Source organism: Myotis myotis, unplaced genomic scaffold, assembly GCF_014108235.1.
Source record: "Myotis myotis isolate mMyoMyo1 unplaced genomic scaffold, mMyoMyo1.p scaffold_m19_p_3, whole genome shotgun sequence".
Lineage (NCBI taxonomy): Eukaryota > Metazoa > Chordata > Mammalia > Chiroptera > Vespertilionidae > Myotis > Myotis myotis.
In genome coordinates this window covers 124592638-124618384 of record NW_023416335.1, presented here as the reverse complement: position 1 = coordinate 124618384, position 25747 = coordinate 124592638, and the positions used below count along the sequence as shown (strand labels likewise).

Sequence of the window (25747 nt, the reverse complement as noted above, 5' to 3'; positions counted from 1 at the left end):
AAGTTCACAGGCACCCAGTTAGTATTTGCTCTGGCCCCATAAGGAAAAAAAAAACAATTTAAGAGAGTCCTTTTAGCACCTTGGAGTATAAGACTTGCTGGGTTCCCAGCACTTGAGGCCCCACTTTTGGGCACATTTCCTCCCCTGTTCCCACAACAGCTGTAGCATGGCTCTGAGCACCTTGCATGAGCCTTGGTGGGTCAGGCCAGGGGCGGGGACACGGTGCTACTCAACTCCAGAGGGCGCCTTTCACACCCTGGAATACATGACTGGAGCCTGGGGTTGTGCACTGCACAAGGGGGGTGGGGATTGTCAATGGAAGATGGCATGAAAGAGGCCCAGCACTTTCCCTCACGATATGCCCACTACTCTCTGTGTGCTCACACGCACTCACACGCACTCACACACCAGCGCCAACGCCTTCTCAGTAGCCTCCATTCCCCTTTGGCATATCTGGCCCAAGGCTCTATCTTTTTCAGCCCAAGCATCGTTTGAGACAGGGTAGCTTTTTCTGCAAACTGCAAAAAGTTTCCCTCGCAGCGCAGCTGCGGTGTAGGCGTGACGTTCCGGTTAGACATGGCAGGCAGGAGAAGCAGAGTGACAAGTCTGAGGGAACCAGGAAAGCCCAAAGGGGAGACAAGGTTTAGAGTTAAATCAGGATTGGATTTTGTCATGAAAGGCAGAACTGGCAAAAGCATCATTACAAGGCATTAACCTTGTTACACACAGACGAACAAGCAGAGGCTGGGATTCAGAAATAAATTACACATAATAAACTAGTTAGAATAGGCCGCGAGCAGCATTAGCGATTGCGCTCCTAGGGGAGAGGGGGGCAAGAGAGAAAATGGGTCAAAGAAAGAGTCAGAATAGTCCCTGGACACTGGGGCCGACTGTACTGTCCCCCCCACCCCTTTTCTGCTCAGCTCCCTAGGTATTCACTTCACTTCTGTGGGGAGGTTTCTCTGGGGCCTTTCTTTGTTTTCAGTTGCTGAAATGAGCGTAAGAAAGCCATTCATAGGGCTCCTTTTCCCATTCATGGCAACCTGTCCATTTCTGTGTGATCCAGCACAAAAGAATCCATTTCCATTCAGCCACAGCAGCCCTTACGGGAGGGCCAGGCCCAGCTTTCTTATTTTCTCCCAGGCTCACTGCTGTAATTGGCTGCACAGTCCTGACTGGCCAGCGTCCTTGAGGGAGAGAGGACGGAGCTGGGCTTCCCCACTCCTGGGCCTGGCAGCTGAGGGGAGCTGGGGAGCAGGGCCAGGCCCCCCAGCCAGGCTCTCCTTCCGTACACAGCTGCAGGTAACAGAAAAACTAATCAAGAGCAGCCTACCAGTGGTCGGCAAACTCATTAGTCAACAGAGTCAAATATCAACAGTACAACGATTGAAACTTTTAAGAGCCAGATTTTTTAAACTTAAACTATAGACAGCCACTTGGCCTGGAGGTCAAACCCTCCCTGGTATTAGCTACAACAATCAAGGCTTAACTACAAGACTGCGCACAAAGACCACTAGGGGGTGCACCAAGAAAGCATAACAAAATGCGGAGACAAAGAAACAGGACAAAATTGTCAATGGAAGATATAAAGTTCAGAACCACACTTTTAAGGTCTCTCAAGAACTGTTTAGAAGCCGCCGATAAACTTAATGAGATCTACAAGAAAACTAATGAGACCCTCGATGTTATGTTGGGGAACCAACTAGAAATTAAGCATACACGGACTGAAATAAAGAATACTATACAGACTCCCAACAGCAGACCAGAGGAGCGCAAGAATCAAGTCAATGATTTGAAATGCGAGGAAGCAAAAAACACCCAACCGGAGGGGCGGAATGAAAAAAGAATCCAAAAATGCGAGGATAGTGTAAGGAGCCTCTGGGGCAGCTTCAAGCGTACCAACATCAGAATTATAGGGGTGCCAGAAGATGAGAGAGAGCAAGATATTGAAAACCTATTTGAAGAAATAATGACAGAAAACTTCCCCCACCTGGTGAAAGAAATGGACTTACAGGTCCAAGAAGCACGGAGAACCCCAAACAAAAGGAATCCAAAGAGGACCACACCAAGACACATCATAATTAAAATGCCAAGAGCAAAAGACAAAGAGAGAATCTTAAAAGCAGCAAGAGAAAGAAACTCAGTTACCTACAAGGGAATACCCATACGACTGTCAGCTGATTTCTCAACAGAAACTTTGCAGGCCAGAAGGGAATGGCAAGAAATATTCAAAGTGATGAATGCCAAGAACCTATAACCAAGATTACTTTATCCAGCAAAGCTATCATTCAGAATTGAAGGTCAGATAAAGAGCTTCACAGATAAGGAAAAGCTAAAGGAGTTCATCACCACCAAACCAGGATTATATGAAATGCTGAAAGGTATCCTTTAAGAAGAGGAAGAGGAAGAAAAAGGTAAAGATACAAATTATGAACAACAAATATGCATCTATCAACAAGTGAATCTAAGAATCAAGTGAATAAATAATCTGATGAACAGAATGAACTGGTGATTATAATAGAATCAGGGACATAGAAAGGGAATGGACTGACTATTCTTGGGGGGGGAAGGGTGTGGGAGATGCGGGAAGAGACTGGACAAAAATCGTGCACCTATGGATGAGGACAGTGGGTGGGGAGTGAGGGCGGAGGGTGGGCGGGAACTGGGAGGAGGGGAGTTATGGGGGGGAAAAAAGAAGAACAAATGTAATAATCTGAACAATAAAGATTTAATTTAAAAAAATAAATAAACTTAAACTATATAGGTAGGTACATTGTTATTAACTTAACCCTTTGCGGTCGCATTAAATTTGGACATGGGCGTCGTACTGGTCGGAATTAATTTCCATTGAAAGAGCAGTGATACATAACATGCAAGATTATGAAGGATAAACAAGATTTATTAATTCTTTTTTGGAACTATGTCACTACTAGTAGAATCTGTACAGACGTTATCACTTTCTACGTCAGAGTCAGTATTCAAGGTGCCAAAATAAAACTCTTCATCGTTACTTTCAGATTCGCAGTACACTTCTTTCAGTAACTTTCTTTTTGCCATTTTGGAGTATTATTATGAAATAGCTTAACAAGCGAGAATGCCTAATTACAGTTAAACATAATTTGTAAAGCTTTATTTGAAATTCTGTGAAGTATCTCCGAAGCTTGTCGATTTCTTCACTCTCAAAAGGCGACTGACTCGCCACGGTGTTTTGCATGGCGAGTGTGGAACAACCGCGTTTGTTTATATTGAGTTTCGAATCTCCGATTTGTCGGGGCAATGTTTTGGTTCGTGACAAGGTCGCTTAGACACTTAAGAGCTTTCAGAGAAATTATGAACTGATACATGAATGAATAGAGTTAAGATTCGTACGGTTCCTTGCTGTGGTGGCTGAGAGCAGACATACGACTGGAACAGTAAAAAAGCTTTGGTGGCTGAGAGTAGACAAACGACCGCAAAGGGTTAATTAGGGTACTCCTAAGGCTTAGGAAGAGCCACACTCAAGGGGCCAAAGAGCCGCATGTGGCTCGTAAGCCACAGTTTGCCGACCACTGGCCCAGACCATGACAGCGATCGTTAACTTGGTAAAAAGTTTAAAGGTTGGAAGTCTGTGCTCAGTCACGTCTTGGAGAACCGAGAGCCTTTTATCGTTACCCCCACACTAGCCTCAGCTGTCGATTTTCACCTTCTACCTTGACTGTCATGGAAACCAAATGTACAGATGGCCTCACACCCCCACTTTCAGGGGGAGGTGGCGAGGGAAGGGGGCCAATGGCTCACCTTAACAGCCTCCTCTTATCAAGGAGGAAACTTACTCTGAGAAGCCCCTCCAGCGGACTTCTGGTAACTTACTGGGCAGACCTGGGCCACATGGCCACCCCGAGCTCCAAGGGATGGAAAGCTGGTATATGGCCCTGGGGAGTGGGATTGCCGTTTGGCTTGGCCCCCAGTCGTGGTTTTCCCAGGCTCGGGTTTATTGCTACCTGAACAAAAGTATGGTAGCAAAGAAGAAGGTGGAATACTGCCATGGGGTGGCAGGAAGCCTTTGTAATGATAGCAAACATGTGTTGCGTGTCCCTCTGGGCCAGACACTGTCCTGAGCTTTACTGAGGCTTCCTCCTAACTCATTCAGCCCTCGGTGACTGAATTAACAAGCCTATGGCATAAAAACTGTTGCCATCACTTCTATTGTGTACAGGGGGAAACTGAGTCACAGAGAGGTTTAATGACCTGCCCCAAATGACTTAGCTAGACAATGACAGAGCCAGGATTCCAACCCAGGAGGTCCGCTCACTCCCCTACGTGGCTCCTATTAGGTAAGATGATAAAATACTCCTAGTAGTACATAGTAAGTACATGTTACTGATAACAGTAATACCAGCTAAAACTTTTCAACATGTTCTTATTACTACTACCATTATTATCTCTTTTTCATAACCACTCTGCTAATCAAGCTTCATTAGCCTTCATTACACCCAGGAAAGCCAGCCCCCAGCAGGGTGAAATAAACTGCCCCCACCCCTGCTGGGTGAGAACCACACTGCCCTGCAGTCCTAACCTCTGACCCCTGCTCCCAGGTGTTTTCTGTGCCACCAACTACCCAGTTGGGTAACATGGGTTTAATGGCTGTACTGTTTACCTATGCTATTGATTCAGACCTTCATTCTGAAAACTGCAACTATTGAGGGACACTCAGAGGTCAGGGGAGGGCACTGGAAAGGCTGAGATGGAAATTTGGAAGCAATTTTCACCTTGTTCCCTTTCAGCTTTAGAGCTGCCTCTTTGTTTTTTTCTTTTTCTTTCTTTCTTTCTTTCTTTTTTTTTTTTTGGAGCCAATCTTTCCCAGACAGAATATCTCATCCCACCTCAGCAAAGGCTGCTGTGACGTCATGTTCTTGGCTAATCAGAATAGCTACAGTAAGGAAGCACCTTCTATACCTCAGACATGGGAGTTCAATGTCCCATTGGTCCTTGAGGATGCACCACTGCTATTCCTCTTTCTGTGTCAGAGTAGAGAAGAAAGGAGTTCTCTAGCCAAAGATAGTGGTATTAGAATATGCCAGATGCCCAGGCAGAGATGACACCCAATTCTCTGAGTTAACCTCTCGGTGCTGCTCAAATCCTATATAATAAAAGGCTAATATGCAAATCGACCAAATGGCGGAGTGATTGGTCGCTATGATGTGCACTAACCACCGGGGGGGGGGGGAGGGGTAGATGCTCAACCCAGGAGCACTCCCACAGGGGTGGTCAGTGCGCTCCCACAAGGGGAGCACCACTCAGCCAGAAGCAGGGCTCACGGCTGGCGAGTGCAGCGGCGGTGGCTGGAGCCTCTCCTGCCTCTGCAGCAGTGCTAAGGATGTCTGACTGCAGCTTAGGCCCACTCTCCCTAGGGAACGGGCCTAAGCCATCAGTCAGACATCCCCTGAGGGCTCCCAGACTGGGGGAGGGTGCAGGCAAGGCTGAGGGATCCCACCCCAGTGCATGAATTTGTGCACCGGGCCTCTAATCCTATATAATAAAGCAGTAACATGCAAATTGACCATCATGCCCTCACACAAGATGGCCGCTCCCATGTGGGCACAAGATGGCCGGCAGGGGAGGGCAGTTGTGGGTGATCAGGCTGGCAGGGGAGGGCAGTTAGGGGGGACCAGGCCTGCAGGGAGGGCAGTTAGGGGCAACCAGGCCGGCAGGGGAGGGCAGTTAGGGGCAACCAGGTCGGCAGGGGAGGGAAGTTGGGAGCGATAGGGCCAGCAGGGGAGCAGTTAGGCGTTGATCAGGCTGGCAGGGGAGTGGTTAGAGGGTGATCAGGCTGGCAGGCAGAAGTGGTTAGGGGCAATCAGGCAGGCAGGTAGGCAAGCAGTTGGGAGCCAGCAGACCTGGATTGTGAGAGGGATGTCTGACTGCTGGTTTAGGGTGCAGGCAAGGCTGAGGGACACCCCCCAGTGCATGAATTTAGTGCACCAGGCCTCTAGTCCTATCTAATAAAGAGGGAAAATGCTAATTGACCCTCACGCCATCGCAAAGATGGTGGTGCCCATAGCCAATAAGGAGGGAATATGATAATTGACTGCCCTTCCCTCAGAGATGGCAGTGCCCACAGCCAATAAGGAGGGAATATGATAATTGACTGCCCTGCCCTCAGAGATGGCAGTGCCCACAGCCAATAAAAAGGGAATATGCTAATTGACTGCCATGCCTTCAAAGATGGTGGCGCCCAGTCCCCTCAGCCCCCCCAGGGCCACCCGAGGCTCAGGTAACCAGGGCCGGCCGAGGCTTGTGCTGCCAGCAGTGGCAGCAGCAGAGGTGTGATGGGGTCATCGCCTTCCCCTGATCGTCGGATTGCCTCCAGCCCCTGAGGGCTCCCAGACTGTGAGAGGAGGCAGGCCGGGCTGAGGGCCCTCCTCCAGTGCATGAATTTTCATGCACTGGGCCTCTAATATTTAATAAAAGTAATAGGCATAGGTGGCCAATGTTAAGCTTGAACAATTCTGGTTTTATTTTAAAGCAAGATGTGTGGTGTATTATGTGTGGATTTTTTGTTTGTTTGTTTTTTATCTAAAGGTCATCTGATTTTTCTTTTTCTGCTCATAGTCACAAGGTATCCTTATCTAAAAACAGTGATCTATTGTTCTGATTCATAGATATTTTTTCTTAACTTCAATTTTAACAGGACAGGTCCTCATCTTCCCCAACTGCATGGAAAGTATCTTTTAACAGGAAGGAAAGCTCTAATGGGCTTTCAAAAAATCTTTCAAAACTGAGTTTACTATGGAATATTTTATGCAAATAAGTCGCTTTCTCCCTAGGTTATGACATCTTTCCCTTGAAAAGAGATCATGGCCTTGGCATAGGAGGAAATCCTTCCCAGCTTATCTCTTCTTAGCACAACCTCAGCAAAGCGGTACGGGCGGCCCTTTAACGGCTTCAGACATCTACTCATTGGTAGTCCATGGAGCCATTCAGTGTCGATGTTAATGAAAGTTGGTGGGTTTAAAAACAATGAATATTTAATAAGACATAAATTGAAAGACATAAACACTGTTGGCAATAATATAATGAAGTTAATAAGTCTTCGCCTCCCCTTGCCAACCTCCCCCTCCCCAAATGGGGCGATTGGGGTGTTGCGGTGATGCTCACTGAAGTTTGCCAGCTCTCTCGTTGGCTAAGACTTAGACGTGCCTTTGAAAACCTTAGCGCAGTTGGGAACTGAGCGCTGGCAGATAAAGTGCGTATCACGCTGTGTTCCGCAGCTACAAGCAGCAGCGACTCTTTCTAGTTCCATTCCTTCCTGAGATTCGTTTAACAAACTCAGTTCTCTGCTGCTGAAGGCAGGAAGCAACATAAAATACTGCGTGTCTTCAGACAAGAGAGAAAAAGACATTTTGGTCAGCACTCGGCCTGCTCTGGGTTTAAACCGGGGCTTTCTTTAATGATGAGGAGCAAGCATGTGAGTCTGTGCTCAGACCTCAGACTGCTCAGACCTCAGACTATGTAAATGCTTTCTGGTGGGAAGCATGCTCTCCGTTTCCTTGTCAGGAACATCAGCACCAGGGCCAGCCCTTCTGCCCAGTTCCTCCTCAGTTCTGTGGCTCTCTCCTTCCCACCCTCCACGACCATGTCTTCCTCTCTTTACCCTCTGAACTAATTACCCTGTCTTTGGGCTTCACATTACACACTTCTTGGAAATCCAGAACCCTTCCTTCTGCCATCACACCCAATAGGAAGGATGGTCTGTCTCACATCTTGGGAGATGGCTTGTTTAACCTCGCGGGAGCCAGTGCCTCCCTAGGACAAACTGCAGCAGAATCCTGCCAATAGCCAAACGTAAGATTGTCTCCCTCCCAATTCAGCAGCGGGCTCTCTCTTGGCGATAAAGTGGAACTCGGCTTCTTATATCAGCTGGGGGAGTGTTAAATGGATGGCTAGCTCGCTGCTGGCAATCAATACGTGTTAATACATAGTAAACAAATGGCTCTCCGTGGGCTGGGCAAGCACGGTGGTTTTGCAGATAAAAAGGACAAAAGGTTGTTCCTGGGGATCTTGTCTAAGAGAATGTATTTGGGGCTCAAGTAGGAGCCTTCCCAGGTGGGCACAAGTGACATTTAATCATCCTGAGAATTACGGCTGTTAAAAATTAACTTTTTTTATCTGTGCATTTGTGTGCATATTCAGAAAGAAGATCAGCCTGAGAAAGTGCAGCCAATTGCGTCCTCTACCATGATCCATTCCGACCTGACATCTGTTTATGGCACCGTGGTAATGAACAGAGCTGTTCTGTTCCTGGGGACTGGAGACGGCCAGTTACTTAAGGTGGGTGCTTTGTGCCTTCTTCAATGTCGATTTTAATAGTGACCTAATTTTGTGCTTTTCAATTATGTTTTATTGCGTCTGAGTTATGCATAATACCATACCAACTGCTTTATGAACTTTTCAGTGACCCCCCAGAAATGGCCTGAAAGAATTTTCTAGAAGTCTGTTTGTAATTCTTTCCCTAGCTATGTAACAAAGCACCAGCCACCTTCTCTCCCAGCTCCTGCCAAGATATCCCTCCTTCCTTACTCACTGGTTGCCTGGATGAGGTGGGTGGGGGTCTGGCCCCTGCGCCATCCCTGACTCACCTCCTTGAGACATTTCACCTTTCAGTTCTATCTCCTTTATAATGAGAATGTACAAAGATTTCTCACGACTTCAAAGAAATGGGAGATGCAGGGCTTAAAGAGAGGAAAGAAACAGGTGCTTCTCTCCAGAGAGGTCGGAGACCTGAAATCTGTGAGACTCCCCTTGACTTTGATCTCCGAGACTATACTTTCCACTGCACATGCACCCCTAGTCACCTTGAGATTTTTTATTCACTTGGGAGAGGGCCAGTGGGAAGGAGGAGAAAATAAAGTCAGAAATACCTAGTAATTGGCCTGAAATTAGATAGCACTTACTAGTACCTTCTCAATTTCGCCAGCAAGCATGTATGGAACACCTCCTGTGGCCTCCACCAACATTCGTGGTTGGGAACCACACCGTTTCTGCCATCCCTAGGGTGATATTCCTTTACTGCTCTGTAGCCAGTTTGTCAGCTCAGATTCCACATGGAAGGTTAACAGATTTGTTTTCTCCGTTGACCTCCCACCGATAACTAGCTGCGTGGCCTTAGGTAAGCTGCCTGATCTCTCCGAGATCCCGTTTCCTCATGTGTAAGTGAGATTGCACTAGACGGCCTGGAAAGCCCGTCCTCTTCAGAAGGCCTCCTGTCCTGCCTCTGTGTCTTATCCCCACTCGGCCACAGCTTTGCTCGCTCTACTGCAAACGTGCGCCGTAGTCTTGTTGCCATACCTTTGCTCACACTGGATTGCTTTCTTTCCTCTGTCTGCTTTACTGAATGCTATGTCCCTGTGCTTTGGATTAGTTTAAGCTCCATCTCATCTCTGAGGACTTCTGTGCTAAATCTGTAGTGATTAGGTTTTTCCCTCATCTCCTGAAATTCTCCTATCTGTATCTTTTTTTTGGCTCATTACAAATGTCTTGCTTTGATGCCTAACCTTTTCTCTTGTATTTGTCTGGCCTTCTCAACTTGATTTTAAGTGTCTTGAGAAGGGGGCCCTGGAGTCCCACAGCCTGATACAGTGCCAAGTGCCTGGTAGGAATTTAATTTAATCTGTTTCCTTTGGAGGAAACCCAGTAACATATGGGAGGGAGTTTGTTTGTATACACATTCTTTTAAAATATACATTGATCCTGTTTCCTGTTGTGTTAGCTTAATTTCCCGGGGAGAGGTAAACACCCATCAGTCATTCTACACAAGTTGCTCGGTGCATGAAGTGACGTCTGTAGCTACACCAACCTGGTCAGGCCAATTAGAGCCATTAACCTGGCAGAAGAAGTTCCCGTCAATCCAAACTGGGCCTCCTCACCAATTATCTCTTCGGATTTGGGATATTTTTGATGACTGTTTTGACAAGAACACTGTTTCCCCAAAGCTAAGCCAACCAAACTGTTACATGGTAAATTGGAGGTGAAGGAACACTTGGCTCTAAGTAGTTCCCCAGGGAAGGCCTGGCTTGCCCTCCTGTTTGTTCGCACCAACAGTTCGTGTGCAACCGGCCAGTTTTTAGAGATTTGTGGCACGGGGGGTGGGGTGGGGGGAACCAAGCTGCAGCTTCAAGCTGCTGAGCAAGAAGTGGCACACTGAGATCTCCCTTCCCTCAGCATCTGGAAGGGGTACCCCTTCAAAAGCCACATCTGGGCCTTATTTGAATAACAAGGCAGGTTGATTTTCCGTTTGTTGTGTGACTGCTAACATTTATCCAGTGCTTCCTGTGTGCCAGGCATGCTACATGTTCTAGCTAATGCCATCCTCTCCAGAACTCTGAGAAGTAGGTATCCTATTCCCATTTTACAGATGAGGGAACTGAGGCCCAGAGAAGTTGGATGATTTGCCCACGGTCACACAATGGCAGAGCAGAGACTGGAACCTGGAGCGACTTCAGAGACTGCCCCTCATACCCCCATGACCTTGTAACCTCTGCCCAGGCGAGGGCAACCGTTCCCTGAGGGTCCGCTGGGCGGAGTGCGAAGCATGTTGATAATGAGATTGATGTGGGGGACGAGGGCTCCTGGGGTGGGTGCCGGGTCTTAGAGACTCAGAGAACAACCCCAGCTTGAAAAGGCAGACGTGATAACTGGTTGGGAATTAAGCCCCGCCCCCAGCTTCCCTCAGGATGCGTTTATGGGGGTTTATGGGGGGAGTGTGAGCTGACTGACCCCCCCACCCTCACCCCAGGCTCCCTAGAATAGCCCAGTAATCCCAAGATTCTGCCGTGTAACTTGTGTGCAGGTCCTTGGATGCAGCCCCTGCCACTGCCCGGAGTCCTGGTCCTCGGGACTGTGTAGATGATTCGGAAGACACAGATCACCCCCAAATCCTTATTCACAAACTTCAAGCTTCTCGCTCGCCAGACTTGTCACCAGAACTGCTAGAAAAGCCGAGCATTGATAGACACGAGCTTGGCTTCTTACGGCCCAGAGTGGCGGTACTAATGAGCAGCAAAACGCAAAACGCGACCCAGGGCAGATCAGCCGCAGGTTCCCAGGATGGGGTGAGGGGGGCGGTTAGGGGGGAGTTTGCGGCATTTGACAGACGCAGGCACTGTAGTGTGTGCCTGGGCGGACGAGAGGCAGGAAACAGCAGTTGGGGGCCAGTTGCTGTTTTTTACCTCCACACACACAAATCCTGCTTCTTAAATCTTTGAAAACCTCGTGGAGTTTTCATACAATTTGGTGCAATATTAAATATCATGTTATTACTTAGTAACTTTTTAATTATGAAAGTGATATATGCTTGTAGGAAAAGTTGCAAAGTAGCAGGGGGTGAGGGGAAGGCAAAGGAAAAACCCCTCCAGTTCTGTTATGTTGGAGGCAACTGTTGTCAGCGGCTTAGTCTTTTTTTTTCCCCCCAACATAGCTGAGGTCAGACTCTATCCAGTTTTGTATCCTGTTTTTTTCTTCAGTTAATGAGAGAAGATGCTTATATTAAAATGTTACGGTAAACCTTTTGTAAGCAGTATTTTTAAATAGCTGTATCATGTTCTGTTACGTGGAAACATTACTTTGAATTTAAGCCGAGATAGTGAATCACTCTTAAAGTGTCTTTAAAGACATGCACTTTTCCAAGTAACCCGGCACTGCTTCCAAGGATAAGGTTCTGCTCACCTTAAGTGGAAAAACGAAAGACTTGACAGCGTGCTAAGACCTTTGCTGCCTCTTTCTCCTGCCTGTATTCCCAGTTCCTTCATCAAATTTTAAAAAATGGGAGGACTTTGGAATGGAAAGTGCCCTCTGAGAATATCTAATCTGCCCCCTTAATTTTATCCACGTGCAGTCCTCGTGGTTATAAGACAGGTTATGCTCAGTCCCCCGTTATTTCCTCATTTGACTTCCTTTCTGAACGCAGTTGCATTCTATAGTTTGTCAGTTGTCAGTGTCTCCACTGGGATCAGCTGAAGAGGCATGGTCACACTGAACTCGGCTTTGGGGAATTTACATCACACGCGCTGCCAGTCAGGACACTGCTAAGAGTACCCGCTTTCATAAACACAGGCTGCATCTTCCTCCAGCTTGTGGTGCAGCCTGCCATGTGGTTTGGATTCCTCTGCGCTGACTAACGCATAAAGACATTTGTCCTGCCCTGGCCAGTGTGGCTCAGTTGGTTGGGCATCATCCCTCCGAAAGGTTGCTGGTTGGATTCCCTGCCAGGGCACATGCCTGGGTGCGGGCTCATTCCCATATGGTGTATGCAGGAGGCAGCTAACCAGTGTTTCTCCTCTCTCTCTTCCTTTCTCTCTAAAAATCAATTAAAAATCTTTTAAAAAAGAAAAAGAAAATTGTCCTTATTTCAAGGGCAGAATTGAATATGTTGAGTTTTTCAAGGTGGTAAAATAAGTAATAACAGAAGATGCATGAAATTTGAAATTTGTAACTTTACTTATGCCCGTTAAACTTTCTTGTAAGCGTAAAAGGTAACAAGGCCGCAAGCAAGGAATAAGAATAGCTAACATTTCTGAGCTCGGACTGTGTGCCAGTCATTAGAATGAGTGTCTTTATGGGTTAACTCATCTAATCCTCACAAGTCAATCCTATCACCATACCAACTTCATAAATGAGAAAACCTGAGGCTCAGAGAAGTTAGGTAACTGCTCAAGGTGACTGGACTTAAGCAGTCTGCCCCCAATGAAAATGAACAGGTAGTCTGTAGAGTTGATGGAACTGGTTTTTATTTTTATCTTGCTCTTAATATTGGAATGTCTGGGTCAAGACACCACTATTTGGGTTTTCATGAGAAGGAGCTATGGCTTCTGTGGTTTAAGTTTTATCCTATTTGTGGATAGACTTCTGTATTAGAAGGAGAAAGAGTCCTTTTCTTTCAGAGTTGCACGTAGCTCATGGGAGCATCTGATCCCACTTGGGGGCCCCTGCTTTTCCTCAGTGGATTTCTTTACAGCAAAAGTGGGAAATCTGTATTCGAGTTGATTCTTCAGATAGCCCAGTGAGAGGAGGCTGATGTTGGGTTCTTCAGCATCCCTATGACTGAAGGAGGGTTCTGGGGGCAGGAGCCATAGCATGCCCTTTTCCCCGTCCAGCAGAAAAGCACTGCTACCCTCAGAACCTTACTCCCACTAGTGGATTTCAGTATCCAAACCATGGAACAAACTCCAATTCCAGAAAGTTCTTCCTGCATCCTAACAGTAGACAATCTATGTAACACCTGCAAAGCCTTTCTTGACTCTGGTTTCTAAAGTTTTCAAGTGAAAGTAAGAGAAAACAAAAATGACAAAATCCTTTATAAGGACATGCTCATGTATCCTATATAATAAAAGACTAATAAGCAAATTGTCCCCTCTGGCCGGCCAACCTCCCATGTCCCCTCCCCGCACCCTACCCAAACCCTCTCCCTGGCTGGCCCAGGCTATCTGGACCCCACCCATGCACAAATTCGTGCACCAGGCCTCTAGTGTGTGTGTGTGTGTGTGTGTGTGTGTGTGTGTGTGTATATATATATATATATATATATATATATATATATATATATCCTATCTAATAAAAGAGAAACATGGTAATTGGCGTACGACCACTACCCTTCCCATTGGCTAATCAGCGAGATATGCAAATTAACTGCCAGCCAAGATGGCGGCCGGCAGCCAGGCAGCTTGAAACTAACATGAGGCTTGCTTGCTTCAGTGACGGAGGACTCCAACGTTCCCCACCTGCCTTGCCGGCCTCTGAGCCTCCAGTTTAAGAAACATTGTAACAAATATAGAAGCTAAACAAAACCCCAGAAACCAGCTTTCAGCGAGCTGGGATCTCAGAGCTGGAGTTATACATCATTTCGATTATAGAATCTAAACAAACCAGATACCTTCTTTCAGCAGCAGAGGCCTCAGAGCTGGAGCCAGAGCTAAAGCTGGCCCAGAATAAAAAAGAAAAAGAAAAAAAGGAGCAGTTGGGAGCTTCAGTCCCAGCCTGAAAACAGCCCTCAGCCCCTCACCCAGACTGGCCAGGCACCCCAATGGGGACCCCCACCCTGAAGGGTGTGTGACCAACTGCAAACAGCCATCATCCCCTCATCCAGGCTGGCCAGGCACCCCAGTGGGGACCCCCGCCCTGATCCAGGACACCCTTCAGGGCAAACCAGCCAGCCCCACCCATGCACCAGGCCTCTATCCTATATAGTAAAAGGGTAATATGCCTCCCAGCACCGGGATCAGCGGAGCCGCGAGGCCTCCAGGCACCGGGATCAGTGTGACAGGGGGCAGCGCCCAAACCTCCTGATCGCCCTGCGGCTCTGTGTGTGACAGGGGACAGGACCACAACCTCCCTATCGGCCCTGCTCTGTTCCTGACAGGTGAAGGCGCCCCAACCCCCTGATCGGCCCTGCTCTGTGCCTGATAGGGGGGAGCTCCCCAACCCCCTGATTGCCCTGCGACTCTGTGTGTGACAGGGTGCGGGGCCCCAACCCCCCCACCCCACGGACCCTGCTCTTTGTGTGATGGAGTAGAGCCTTAACCTCCCCATCGGCCCTGCCCTGAGTGTGACAGTGGCGGCGCCCCAACCCCCGATGGGCCCTGCTCTGTGTGTGACAGGGGGCGGTGCCCCAACTCCCCTATCGGCCCTACTCTGTGAGTGACAGGGGGGAGCTCCTCAACCCCCTGATGGGCCCTGCTCTGTGCGTGACAGCAGGGAGCTCCCCAACCCCCTGATGGGCCCTGCTCTGTGCGTGACAGGGGGGAGCTCCCTAACACCCTGATCGACCCTGCTCTGTGCATGACAGGGGGGAGCTCCCCAACCCCCTGATTGGCCCTGCTCTGTGCGTGACAGGGGGCAGCGCCCCAACCCCCTGATTGGCCCTGCTCTGTGCGTGACAGGAGGTGGCACCGCAACCTCCCCATCGACCCTGCCTTGAGTGTGACAAGGGGCAGTGCCCCAACCCCCCAATCGGCCCTACCCTGTGCATGACTGAGGGTGGCATCACAACCTCCCAATCCGCCCTGCTCTGTGCATGACAGGGGGTGGCGCCCCAACTCCCCAATCGGCCCTGCTCTGAGCCCGACCAGGGGCTGCACCTAGGGATTGGGCCTGCCCTCTGCCACTCGGGAGCAGGCCTAAGCCAGCAGGTCGTTATCTCCCGAGGGGTCCCAGACTGTGAGAGGGCAGAGGCCGGGCTGAGGGCCCCCCCCCCCCCCCGAGTGCCCAAATTTTTGTGCACTGGGCCTCTAGTATATATATATATATATATATATATATATATATATATATATATATATTCCCACAGAATGTTCAAATAAGAGAACAGAGTGGGGAAACCAGGACAGTACCTGGGCCTGGAAGTGGGGCTGGTGGGGACAGCTGAGCTAAGGCAATGGACCAAAAAGCAAAAGCAGCAGAGGTGTCAAAACTTGGAAGTGGCTCAGCTGGTGTGGCTCAGTGGTTGAGCATCGACCTGTGAACCAGGAGGTCATGGTTTGATTCCCAGTCAGGACACATGCCTGGGTTTTGGACTTTATCCCCAGTATGGGATGTGCAGGAGGCAGCCAATCAATGATTCTCTCTCATCATTGATGTTTCTGTCTCTTCCTCTCCCTTCCTCTCTGAAATCAATAAAAATATATTTAAAAAAACAAATACACTTGGTAATGTGCTCCATGGTTGGTATCTAGAATGTCATATGAAGCTACTTCAAGTTCTTTCCCAAGTCATAAATTTCAATTTGTGAGTTCTCAGGGAATCCCAGTTTAGGGATATTACTCCCTTGTAGTCCACAAATCTAGAATTTGTGATTCAGATTATATGCTTCTCTCACTACTAATGATAAAATAAGTAGATTGGAAACAAGAGAGGAATTTCCTTAAACTTTATATCTCATCATTGTTACACGTAACTATTAAAGCACATTAAATGCTATTGGATAATTACCTTGCTTGTGTGTGTGTGTGTGTGTGTGTGTGTGTGTGTGTGTGTGTGTTTATGGGGGAAAATAAGTGAGAAGATTGGCCTGTTTGCCCTTCAACTAGTTAGCCCTAGAGAGTGAAGCATAAGGGAGGAAATTTGGCATCTTTGAGCTTTTTAAACATGGTAATACAAAAGACTAATACTAAAGAATTAGTCTTTTGTTCAATTTTTCTCTCCCCTCATTTTCTTCACCGTGCTTTCCTTCCCACTGGTGGTGTCAAACTTGTAACTAACCGTGTGGTGTGGAAGTCTCACACACCACACATTTTAGGACTAAGGTTGGGTTATGTTTTGTTTTGTGTTTCTTGTTTGTTTGCTTGCTTTGTATGCAGCAAAAATACCAAGGCTAGTTAATAGACTACCATGAGGCTTCATGAAGATGTCAACAGAAACAATATGTTGACATAAACTGAAGTTCTCCATTGGAGAAAATACATTTTCTATACAGGCTTCAGCTGGAAAAATGTGAAGAGCCTTATAAAATCTTGAATGCTAATAGAGTATTTTTTTTTTCATTTAGTAAATATTTATTGGGCACCTTTTATGTGCAAGGCACTTTCTGGGTGCTGATGATACAAAGGTGAACAAAACAGACAATGTCCCTGCTCCCCTGGTGGGAAGAAAGAGACAGAAAGCAAGTAAATGGATTAATCAATATAAAGTCATTTCAGATAGTGGTAAGGGCTCTGAAGAAAACAGTGATAGGTGGAGAGTGACAGTGGAGTACAATAGAAAGAAGACCAGGGAAAGCTTCTCAGAGGAGGTGACATTTGAGACTTGAAAGACGAAGGGTGTATCAGAATATACATGACTCAGGTTGACTTTAAATTAGATCTATATTAAGGGCATATGCTGGAAGCAATAGATAAAAATCCGCATCATGCCCAAGAAGTGTATGTGAGTTGGATGAGGTTTCTCATATGCAAAATTCAACCCATTTTGGGTTTCTGTGACTCACTGTTACTTCCTGCATCGCTTCACTGATCATGTTTTTTTTTCCCAAGGCTGCCCAGCTGAACTGAGCTGAGGAAGGAACCTTTTACCTCTCTCCAGTCTTACTGGCTTTCTTCCTGGTGTTGATGTTGATGTGAATTTTGTGGTTGAAAGATCCAGGTGTCCATTGGGGCTCCTGGGCTGGGCTGTGGGGCGGGGATGGGTGAGGTGGAGGTGTTATTAATAGAAATCTGAAGGAGGAAAAGAGCCATCTTTCTCCTGTCCGGTAGTCATCTGAGAGAGATGAGGACCACAGCAGCAGTGACCCCAGTGCCTCCATGTAGCACATTTGGGTCCCTTGTAATGAACATGAAAACTTGTCCTGTCCTCAGGGTTCTGGAGACTATTCTCTGTATAATCTAGCAAAAAGAAAACTAATTTAACCCACTCTTCCTCAAATACTTTTAAAATTTAAATAGTCTGTATTTATTTTTTGAGATAATACATTGGTATTGCTCAAAATACAAAAGAACCAAGAGAATATACAGTAAAAATGACATATTTCTACCCTTTGGGGCAACCAATGATACTGGCTTCTTGGGTGTCTTTCAAGAGATATTTTACATATGTCTGCAAGCAAAGCGGGGAAGATAGTCTTTCCCCACTTTTATTAAACATATAAGACATAGACATGTATTATGCTACATGCATATGTATATAAAATATATGTATGCAAATACATACATGCATATTTAATATAGCATGTTAAACATAACATACAGAGCCTTCTAATTATTTTCTTGGCTAAATAGAATTCAGTTGTTTGTACTGTAGTTTACTTAACTTGTTCCCTATAGTTGGACAATAAGTTTGTTTCAGTCTTTTGGGTATAACACATGATGCAATGAGTATTCATGTACGTGTATCATTTCACGTATATATGAGGAGCTGCTGGGCCTAGGGTTATATGCTTTATAATTTTGGTAGATAATGGCAAGTTACCCTCCAGGAAGTCTCACTCCCACCATCAATGAAACATAGCAGTTTAACCCCAGCATCTGTGGTTATCAGGATAAGCTTCAGTGTAGGCCACTCCAGATAGCTTGTGCAGGAAACTGGTTGATAAACCCTGGCATAGTGCACTTTGGTAATTTTTTAAAATGCAAAAAAGAAAGACTTCCCTGCCATAATTCAGAGTTCTAGAGAGAATACTGGTATCTCATCTCCAGCAGGTCACTGGTTGATAAATTCTGGCATATAGTGCACTTTGTTTTTTTTTGTGTGTGTGTGTGTTTGTTTTTTTTTTTTGGGGGGGGGTGTTTTTTTGGGTGTTTTTGCAAAAAAGAAAGACTTCCCTGCCATAATTCAGAGTTCTAGAGAGAATACTGGTATCTCATCTCCAGAGTATCAAGCAAATAAATCAAAGTTGCTCAAACTAGATCTTTCTAGCCCCTCTCCATCTGTATTAACCATGCTCCAATAAGCCCAAGAACAACTACAGTGCAGTTCTTAACTCACTTAAAATGGATGAGGAGTGTTTTATAATTATTTTTGTTGAGGTGTAATTGACATATAACATTATATTAGTTTGTATGATTTCAATATAATGATTTGATATTTTTATATATTGTGACTGATCACCACAATAAGTTCAGTTAACATCGGCCACCATACATAGTTACACATTTTTTTCTTATTATGAAAACTTTTAAGATTTACTCTTTTAGCAACTTGCAAATATACAATACAGCATTAGTAAATATAATCACTGTGCTGTAATTACTGGAAATTATGTTTTCATTTACTTTTTATTTTAAAGCAAATCCCAGACACTGTCATTTCACCCCCTTGTTTCATTATGCATCTCCAAAAAAACTATGATCATTTTCTTAAATAACCATAATGCTGTTATTCCAACTAATAAAATTATTAATAATTATTTAGGGTTATCTAATATTGAGTCCATATAACTGAATTTTCCTGATTAGCTAAAAAAAAAAGTCTTTTAAAAATTGTTCTTGTTCAAATTAGTATCCAAACCAATATAGGTTCTCTAGTCACATTTTAAATATATATTTTTATTGATTTCAGAGAGGAAGGGAGAGGGAGAGAGAGATAGAAACATCAATGATGAGTGAGAATCATTGATTGGCTGCCTCCTGCACGCCCCCCACTGGGGATCGAGCAAGCAACCCTAGCATGTGCCCTGACTGGGAATTGAACGGCGACCCCCTGGTTCGTAAGTTGATGCTTAACCACTGAGCCCTGCCAGCAGGGCACTCTCTAGTCACATTTGGTTGTTCTGTCTCTCTTCTTCTGGAGTGGCCTCCTCCTATGCATCACCATTGGCTTTTTGAGGAATTCACTCCTTTTATTCACCACCACTGACTGAATGAGGAAGCAAGTCTTTGACTATCTCACATTGTGGCCTTGGCCCTTTGCTTTCTTGTGGTATCATTTAGCTTGTTCCTCTATTCCTTCTAATGCTAAATGTAAACTAGCACTACAGACTTAACTAGATTCAGGTTCCACTTTAAGGGCAAGAATACTTCATAGATGGTTCTACAGATGATTCTTTCAATGTGACAGGAGAAATCTGGGCAGCGGTCTTTCTTCTTTTAAGTCTCAATCGAGAATATTTCTATCAATCTTTTTAAAACTGACTTTCTGTTTCTTCTCTATACAACCACTTTCTAGAACTGGATCAACTCTTTGAATCTGAGCTTATAAAGAATATGAATTTGTTGACGTAAGAAACATCCAAATCTGCTGAGAATTTTTTAACATATTTTATTGATTTTTTTTTTACAGAGAGGAAGGGAGAGGGATAGAGAGTTAGAAACATCAATGAGAAAGAAACATTGATCAGCTGCCTCCTGCACACCCCCCACTGGAATTTTTATGAGTTTATTTGAGCCAAACTGATGATAAGTTCCAGGAAGCAAAATCTCATTGAATTGAGAAAAATCTCTAGAGTGGCAGTTTTGCAGCTTATTTTATACATTAGATCAAGGGAGACATAGGGGAGTTACATGAAATCCACTGGTGGTAGATTAAGGGGGTAGGAGAAAGCAAAATGGGGAAATCTCTGGGATTGGATAAAAAAGTAAAACGGATAGTCAGATACTTTTTTTACATTGGTGGGTATAGGGTAGTTAATAATTAATATTTACAGCACATAGAGATGGTATTGGGGAAGAAGATAACAACAAGGTTCTGTGGTCTCCTACTCTGGTGCTGGTGGCTGTGCCCTGAGGGGTCTGGAAAAAGAGGTTACTGTGACATTTCAAAGGTATGTTATCTTAGATCCAAAAAGACAATGGGTAGGTTTACTTAAGGTAAAGATTGGCCTCTGTCAAAGAAGCTACAGGCCTAGAGTCTGACTCACTGTGCCCCCTTCTGGTTAGGCATTTTTATGTTCAGACCATCTGGTTATTTCTGGTCTTAGAGTTTGTAAGGCCCACCATGCTGGCCTCCCCTGAACTTCTCAGGTTTATAGCATATGGCCCCTTTTCATCCATACCTCCCCCTTTTGGTCACAAATCAGTCTGAAGGATGCATTAATAACCAACCTCCTGGTGGTAATATGGTCCCATGGTGCTAGGAAGGTTCATTCCTAGGAAGTCTTAGTATCATCATTTGTCTTGCTGATCAGTGGGCCATTGGGAATGGGATAAGACTATAAGCTTTGATGGAAGTCTAGGCTGAATTTTTCTCAAAAGGGAAAGGCAGGCAAATGGGAGGCAGTCAGGTTTTATGGGCCTTTGTTAAGAAAAGCACTCTAATTTATAAGCTGTCATGATCCAGGTTTTGTTGTCTGTCTCACTTTTCTGTATTTTGCATCTAGTATAACATTTGCTTGTAGTTTGAGGGCACACCATACACCTCTTTAGTTTTTACAGTCTGACCATGAGATGGGTTCCCATTTACCATGGCCCATCTACTTTCCATTGGAAGCACTCAAGTGCCCTTCATTATTAATCTGATTCCCACTAGTTGTGCAATTGGGAACTGTAACCTTAAGGTTTAATTGGGGCCAAGGCTGTAAGAACATAATGGTGTAAATTACAATTACCACCTAAAAATTTGCAGAGGCCAGGAGGTCAGTAAGAGTTTCATAAGTAAATTTCCTGTGCCTCAGCAACAGTTATAGAGGGCCTTTTTATAAAAAAAATCCTCAACTGAGGATATTTTTTCCATTGCTTTTCAGAGAAAGTGGAAGGGAGTGAAGAAGGATGGGAGAGAGAGAGAAACACTCATGTGAGAGAGACACATTGACTGGTTGCCTCCCGCATGCACCCCGGCAGGGGACAGGGAGCAAACCTGCACCTCTGTAGTGCAAGGGCTAACACTCTAACCCAGTGGTTCTCAACCTTCCTAATGCTGCGACCCTTTAATACAGTTCCTCATGTGTGGTGACCCCCAACCATAAAATTATTTTCGTTGCTACTTCGTAACTGTAATTTTGCTACTGTTATGAATCGTAATGTAAGTATCTGATATGCTATATGAGTTTTCCGATGGTCGCGACCCACAGGTTAAGAACCACTGCGAGTCTAACCACTGAGAAATACCAGTCAGGGCTAGAGGGCCTTTTTTTAAACCGCCACTTCAGCTTCCATCTGAATTAACATACTTAATTCAGTCCTTCTCTGGATAGGGGATAAGTACATGCCCGTAATTGAGTTCTAGCATTTATACATACAATCCTTCCTCAATATACTTTCCCACTAACCTTCTCTAACTTCTCTTGGCCTTCTTAGTTTTCTCCTTCTACTCATTCAGAAATAACCAACATATTAGGACAAACTACTTCTTTTTTTTTTTTTTTTCTTATTTTATTTTTGTTCTTACTAATCCTCAACCGAGGATATTTTTTCATTGATTTTTATTTTTTATTTATTTATTTTTTTTTTTATTTATTGCTTAAAGTATTACAAAGGGTATTACATATGTGTCCATTTTATCCCCCCCGCCCTAGACAGTCCCCTAGCCTCCCATATCCCCCAGTGTCTTATGTCCACTGGTTATGCTTATATGCATGCATACAAGTCCTTTAGTTGATCTCTTACCCCCCTACCTCCTGCCCCCCAACCCTCCCCGGCCTTCCCGCTGCAGTTTGACAATCTGTTGGACAAACTACTTCTTTTTAACTTCTCTCAAAAACACAAACACCCTTTTCTTCTGTAATAACATTCTTGCTAAACTGTAAAAGAGAAACCATAAAAGAGTATATTGATAATACAAAAATTATCGTATACACCTTTATTAATTATTAACAGTTTGAGAAAAGCCCAAAGAACAATATAACTATTATTATGATTAATATCATTAGCAGACAGGTAAAGACAATCAAGTGGTTTTTTAAGTTCAGGATCAATTTGTGGGTATACAGGCCTTGTCGATGTCTTGGGATAGCTGTCTATCTCTGATGTCAGTGGCTTCTCATCCCAGAGGAGTCTTTAATCTTCACTGTAGGTCAGCGGTTCTCAACCTGTGGGTTGCCAACCTGTGGGTCTCGACCTCTTTGGGGGTTGAACGACCCTTTCACAGGGGTCGCCTAAGACCATCGGAAAACACATATAATTACATATTGTTTTTGTGATTAATCACTATACTTTAATTATGTTCAATTTGTAACAATGAAAATACATCCTGCATATCAGATATTTACATTACGATTCATAACAGTAGCAAAATGACAGTTATGAAGTAGCAACGAAAATAATTTTATGGTTGGGGGTCACCACAACATGAGAAACTGTATTAAAGGGTCACGGCATTAGGAAGGTTGAGAACCACTGCTGTAGGTGGAGGCGAGTGCCAGAGACAGGGGTACATGTCCATTCACGGTTAGGCACTTTTTAAAAAAATGAGAAATGTGAATCCTTGAGTTAATACCTTTGTGTTAGCTGGATATGAATAAATTAGTAATACCTGAGAAGGTCCCTTCCAATGGGGTTGGAGTCTTTAATTGATGTCTTTGTCAATGGACAAAATCTCCTGGTTCTAAGTCATGGTCTTTGAAGTCTTCGTCTCCCAGGACCACATTGTGAAATGAATCAGCTACTAATTTATCGGTTTTGAAAAGCTGGTTAATAAGTTCTTAATAATAATGCAGAATGTCTCCTTTTTATAAGGTTGGTTCATATGTCTCTTCACCCAGATGTGTAGGGTTACCAGTGACGAATGAGGAGAAAGGCTGTGTTTACCAAAAGGAGTAGATCTCAGGTTAAGGAGCACTATAGGGAGAGCTTTTGGCCAAGAGAAATTAAAAGCTTCTGAAAATTTACCTAGTTGAGTTTTAATTATGTCATTTGTATATTACACCAATCCAGAGAACTGGGGTGATAAGCACAATGAAAATGCTGTAGGATAGGCCAAATATTACAGATAGATTGCATAATTTGCCCAGTGAAATGAGTCCCTTGGTCACTTTGTAACTTAGAGAAAATTCCCCAATTGGGAATTATTTTTCCAATAATATGTTACCTACCGGTAAGGCTGTTGTTTTCCTGCAAGAGAATGGCTTAACCCAGTGAGAAAACATACAAATCATAATAACACATATTTGTATCCTTGAGATGGTTGCATATGCATAAAATCCAATTTGCATATCTCAAATGGAGCTAAAGGAAGTGGGAAATGTCCTTATGACCTGTGGAGTGGTATTCCAGGGTTATATTTTGGACAGATAGAACATCTGTTATAAACTTTATAAGCTACAGTAGGAGAACGTTTCCAGCAATATTGTTTACTCTATGAAATCATCTTTCAGGACCCCAATGTGTTAGCTCATGCACATGTTGAAGTACAGGTAATTAACCCCCTGTAGGTAAGATTGGTCTCCAATTGGGCCCAAACAATATCTGTTTGAGTCAAAGGTTCCCTGCTTTTTATTGCCATATCCTTTTTTCCTCTCCTGCAAGCTGGCCATTGGAATTAAAAGCGAGTCTTTTATTGGTTTTATAGGAAGAGGAAACATTCTCAGGTCTGGATAATTTGGCTGCTTATTGCTTCTTGTCTAGTTGCAGTGTCAGCTAAATTATTTCCTTTTGCTTCCATGGTGGCAGCATTAGAATGTCCTGGAATTTTTATAATTGCCAATTATTTCGGTTGTTGTATGACATCTAATAATTCTGCAACCTGTTTTCCATTCTTTATGGGCTTCCCTGAGGAAGTTAAGAAACCTCGCTGCTTCCACAATATCTAGAAGTTCTGAGCTATACCAAAGGCATGACTACTGTCAATGTAAATATTAGCTATTTGATCTTTGGCCAATTGACAAGCTCAGGTCAGAGCAATTAATTCAGCTTGTTGGGTAGGTCTTATTCAGGTAAATGAGAAACTTCAGTTATGTCCACCGTGGAAGTGATTGCCTATATACCCCTGTTCATCTCTCAGATAAGATCCATCTGTGAACCAAATTAAGTCAGCATTATCAATAGGAGTTTCCTGTAAACAATTCTTAGAAACAAAAGGGTGGTCAGTAAGCAAAACACAATAATGGATGTCTTCATCCTTCAAAAATGGTAGCTAAGTTGCTGGGTTAAGGCTGTTATGTCACGATCCCTTTCGACATCATTCAACGCCAGTGGCTGACAGAAGTGTTCAGTGTGATGAAAGTTCAGTGGAAATTCAACAGAATGAGGAACATAAGTAAAGGAGAGCCCATAACTATCTCCTCTGTTTGTTTGCATAACATGTCTATGCAGAGATGGCTGTCATGGAGAGAGGGAGCCTTTTGGCTACTGAGTCTAATTGCTGACTGTAATCACCTATAGGTCTATGATGATCTCTGTGTTTTTGAGTTAAAACTCCTGAAGTATTTTCTTTATTTTCATGTATAAAAAGGAACAAAATTTATAATTAGGGTGTTACAGATGGGAGCTTTAGATAATACTCCCTCTAGAGCATTGGTTCTCAATCTTGGCTGCACATTAGAATCACCTGGGAATGTTTTTAAAACCTGACTTCTGGTCCTCATCCTTCGGAAATTCTGTTTCTTTGTTACTAATGTTGTGGCCTCACCCCATAATAAAGAAACAGAATTTCCGGAGGATGAGGCCCAGAAATCAGGATTTTAAAAAGATTACCAGGTGATTCTAATGTGCAGCAAAGGTTAAGAACCACTGCTCTAGCCCTAACCAATTTGGCTCAGTGGATAGAGCTTCAGCCTGTGGACTGAAAGGTCCCAGGTTCGATTCTGGCCAAGGGCATGTACCTGGGTTGCGGGCACATCCCCAGTAGGAGGTGTGCAGGAGGCAGCTGATCAATGTTCCTTTCTCATCGATGTTTCTAACTCTCTATCTCTCTCCCTTCCTCTCTGTAAAAAATCAATAAAATATATTTAAAACAACAACAACAACAAAAAAAAAAAAACCACTGCTCTAGAGCAGTGATGGCGAACCTATGGCACGTGTGTCAGAGGTGACACGCGAACTCATTTTTTTGGTTGATTTTTCTTTGTTAAATGGCATTTAAATATATAAAATAAATATCAAAAATATAAGTCTTTGTTTTACTATGGTTGCAAATATCAAAAAATTTCTACACGTGACACGGCACCAGAGTTAAGTTAGGGTTTTTCAAAATGCTGGCACGCCGAGCTCAAAAGGTTCGCCATCACTGCTCTAGAGCTTCTTCAGCTTGTTTCCCTGTGGGGTTTTCTTGAATTGGATCAGGTCCATCTGATTTTAATAAGACAGATGGAGGCTGCGCCATTGATGAAAAATTTGGAACCCGATTGGGACAGTATTCAGACAGACCCAGGAACCCTTTAAGCTGTTCTTGGTTTGTTTGTTTTTAGAAGAGGGAA

The 25747-nt window shown here is 44.5% G+C and overlaps 1 protein-coding gene across 3 annotated transcripts in view; it reads left to right on the top strand.

The window, feature by feature from the left end:
* The window catches only part of PLXNC1 (plexin C1), a 170477-nt gene that overhangs the window by 15661 nt on the left and 129069 nt on the right, over positions 1-25747 (top strand). For all 3 annotated transcript variants that reach the window (XM_036301580.1, XM_036301578.1, XM_036301577.1), the window contains exon 2: positions 8173-8310. In XM_036301580.1, the coding sequence (XP_036157473.1) occupies positions 8173-8310 (138 nt within the window). The remainder of the gene's footprint in view (positions 1-8172; positions 8311-25747) is intronic.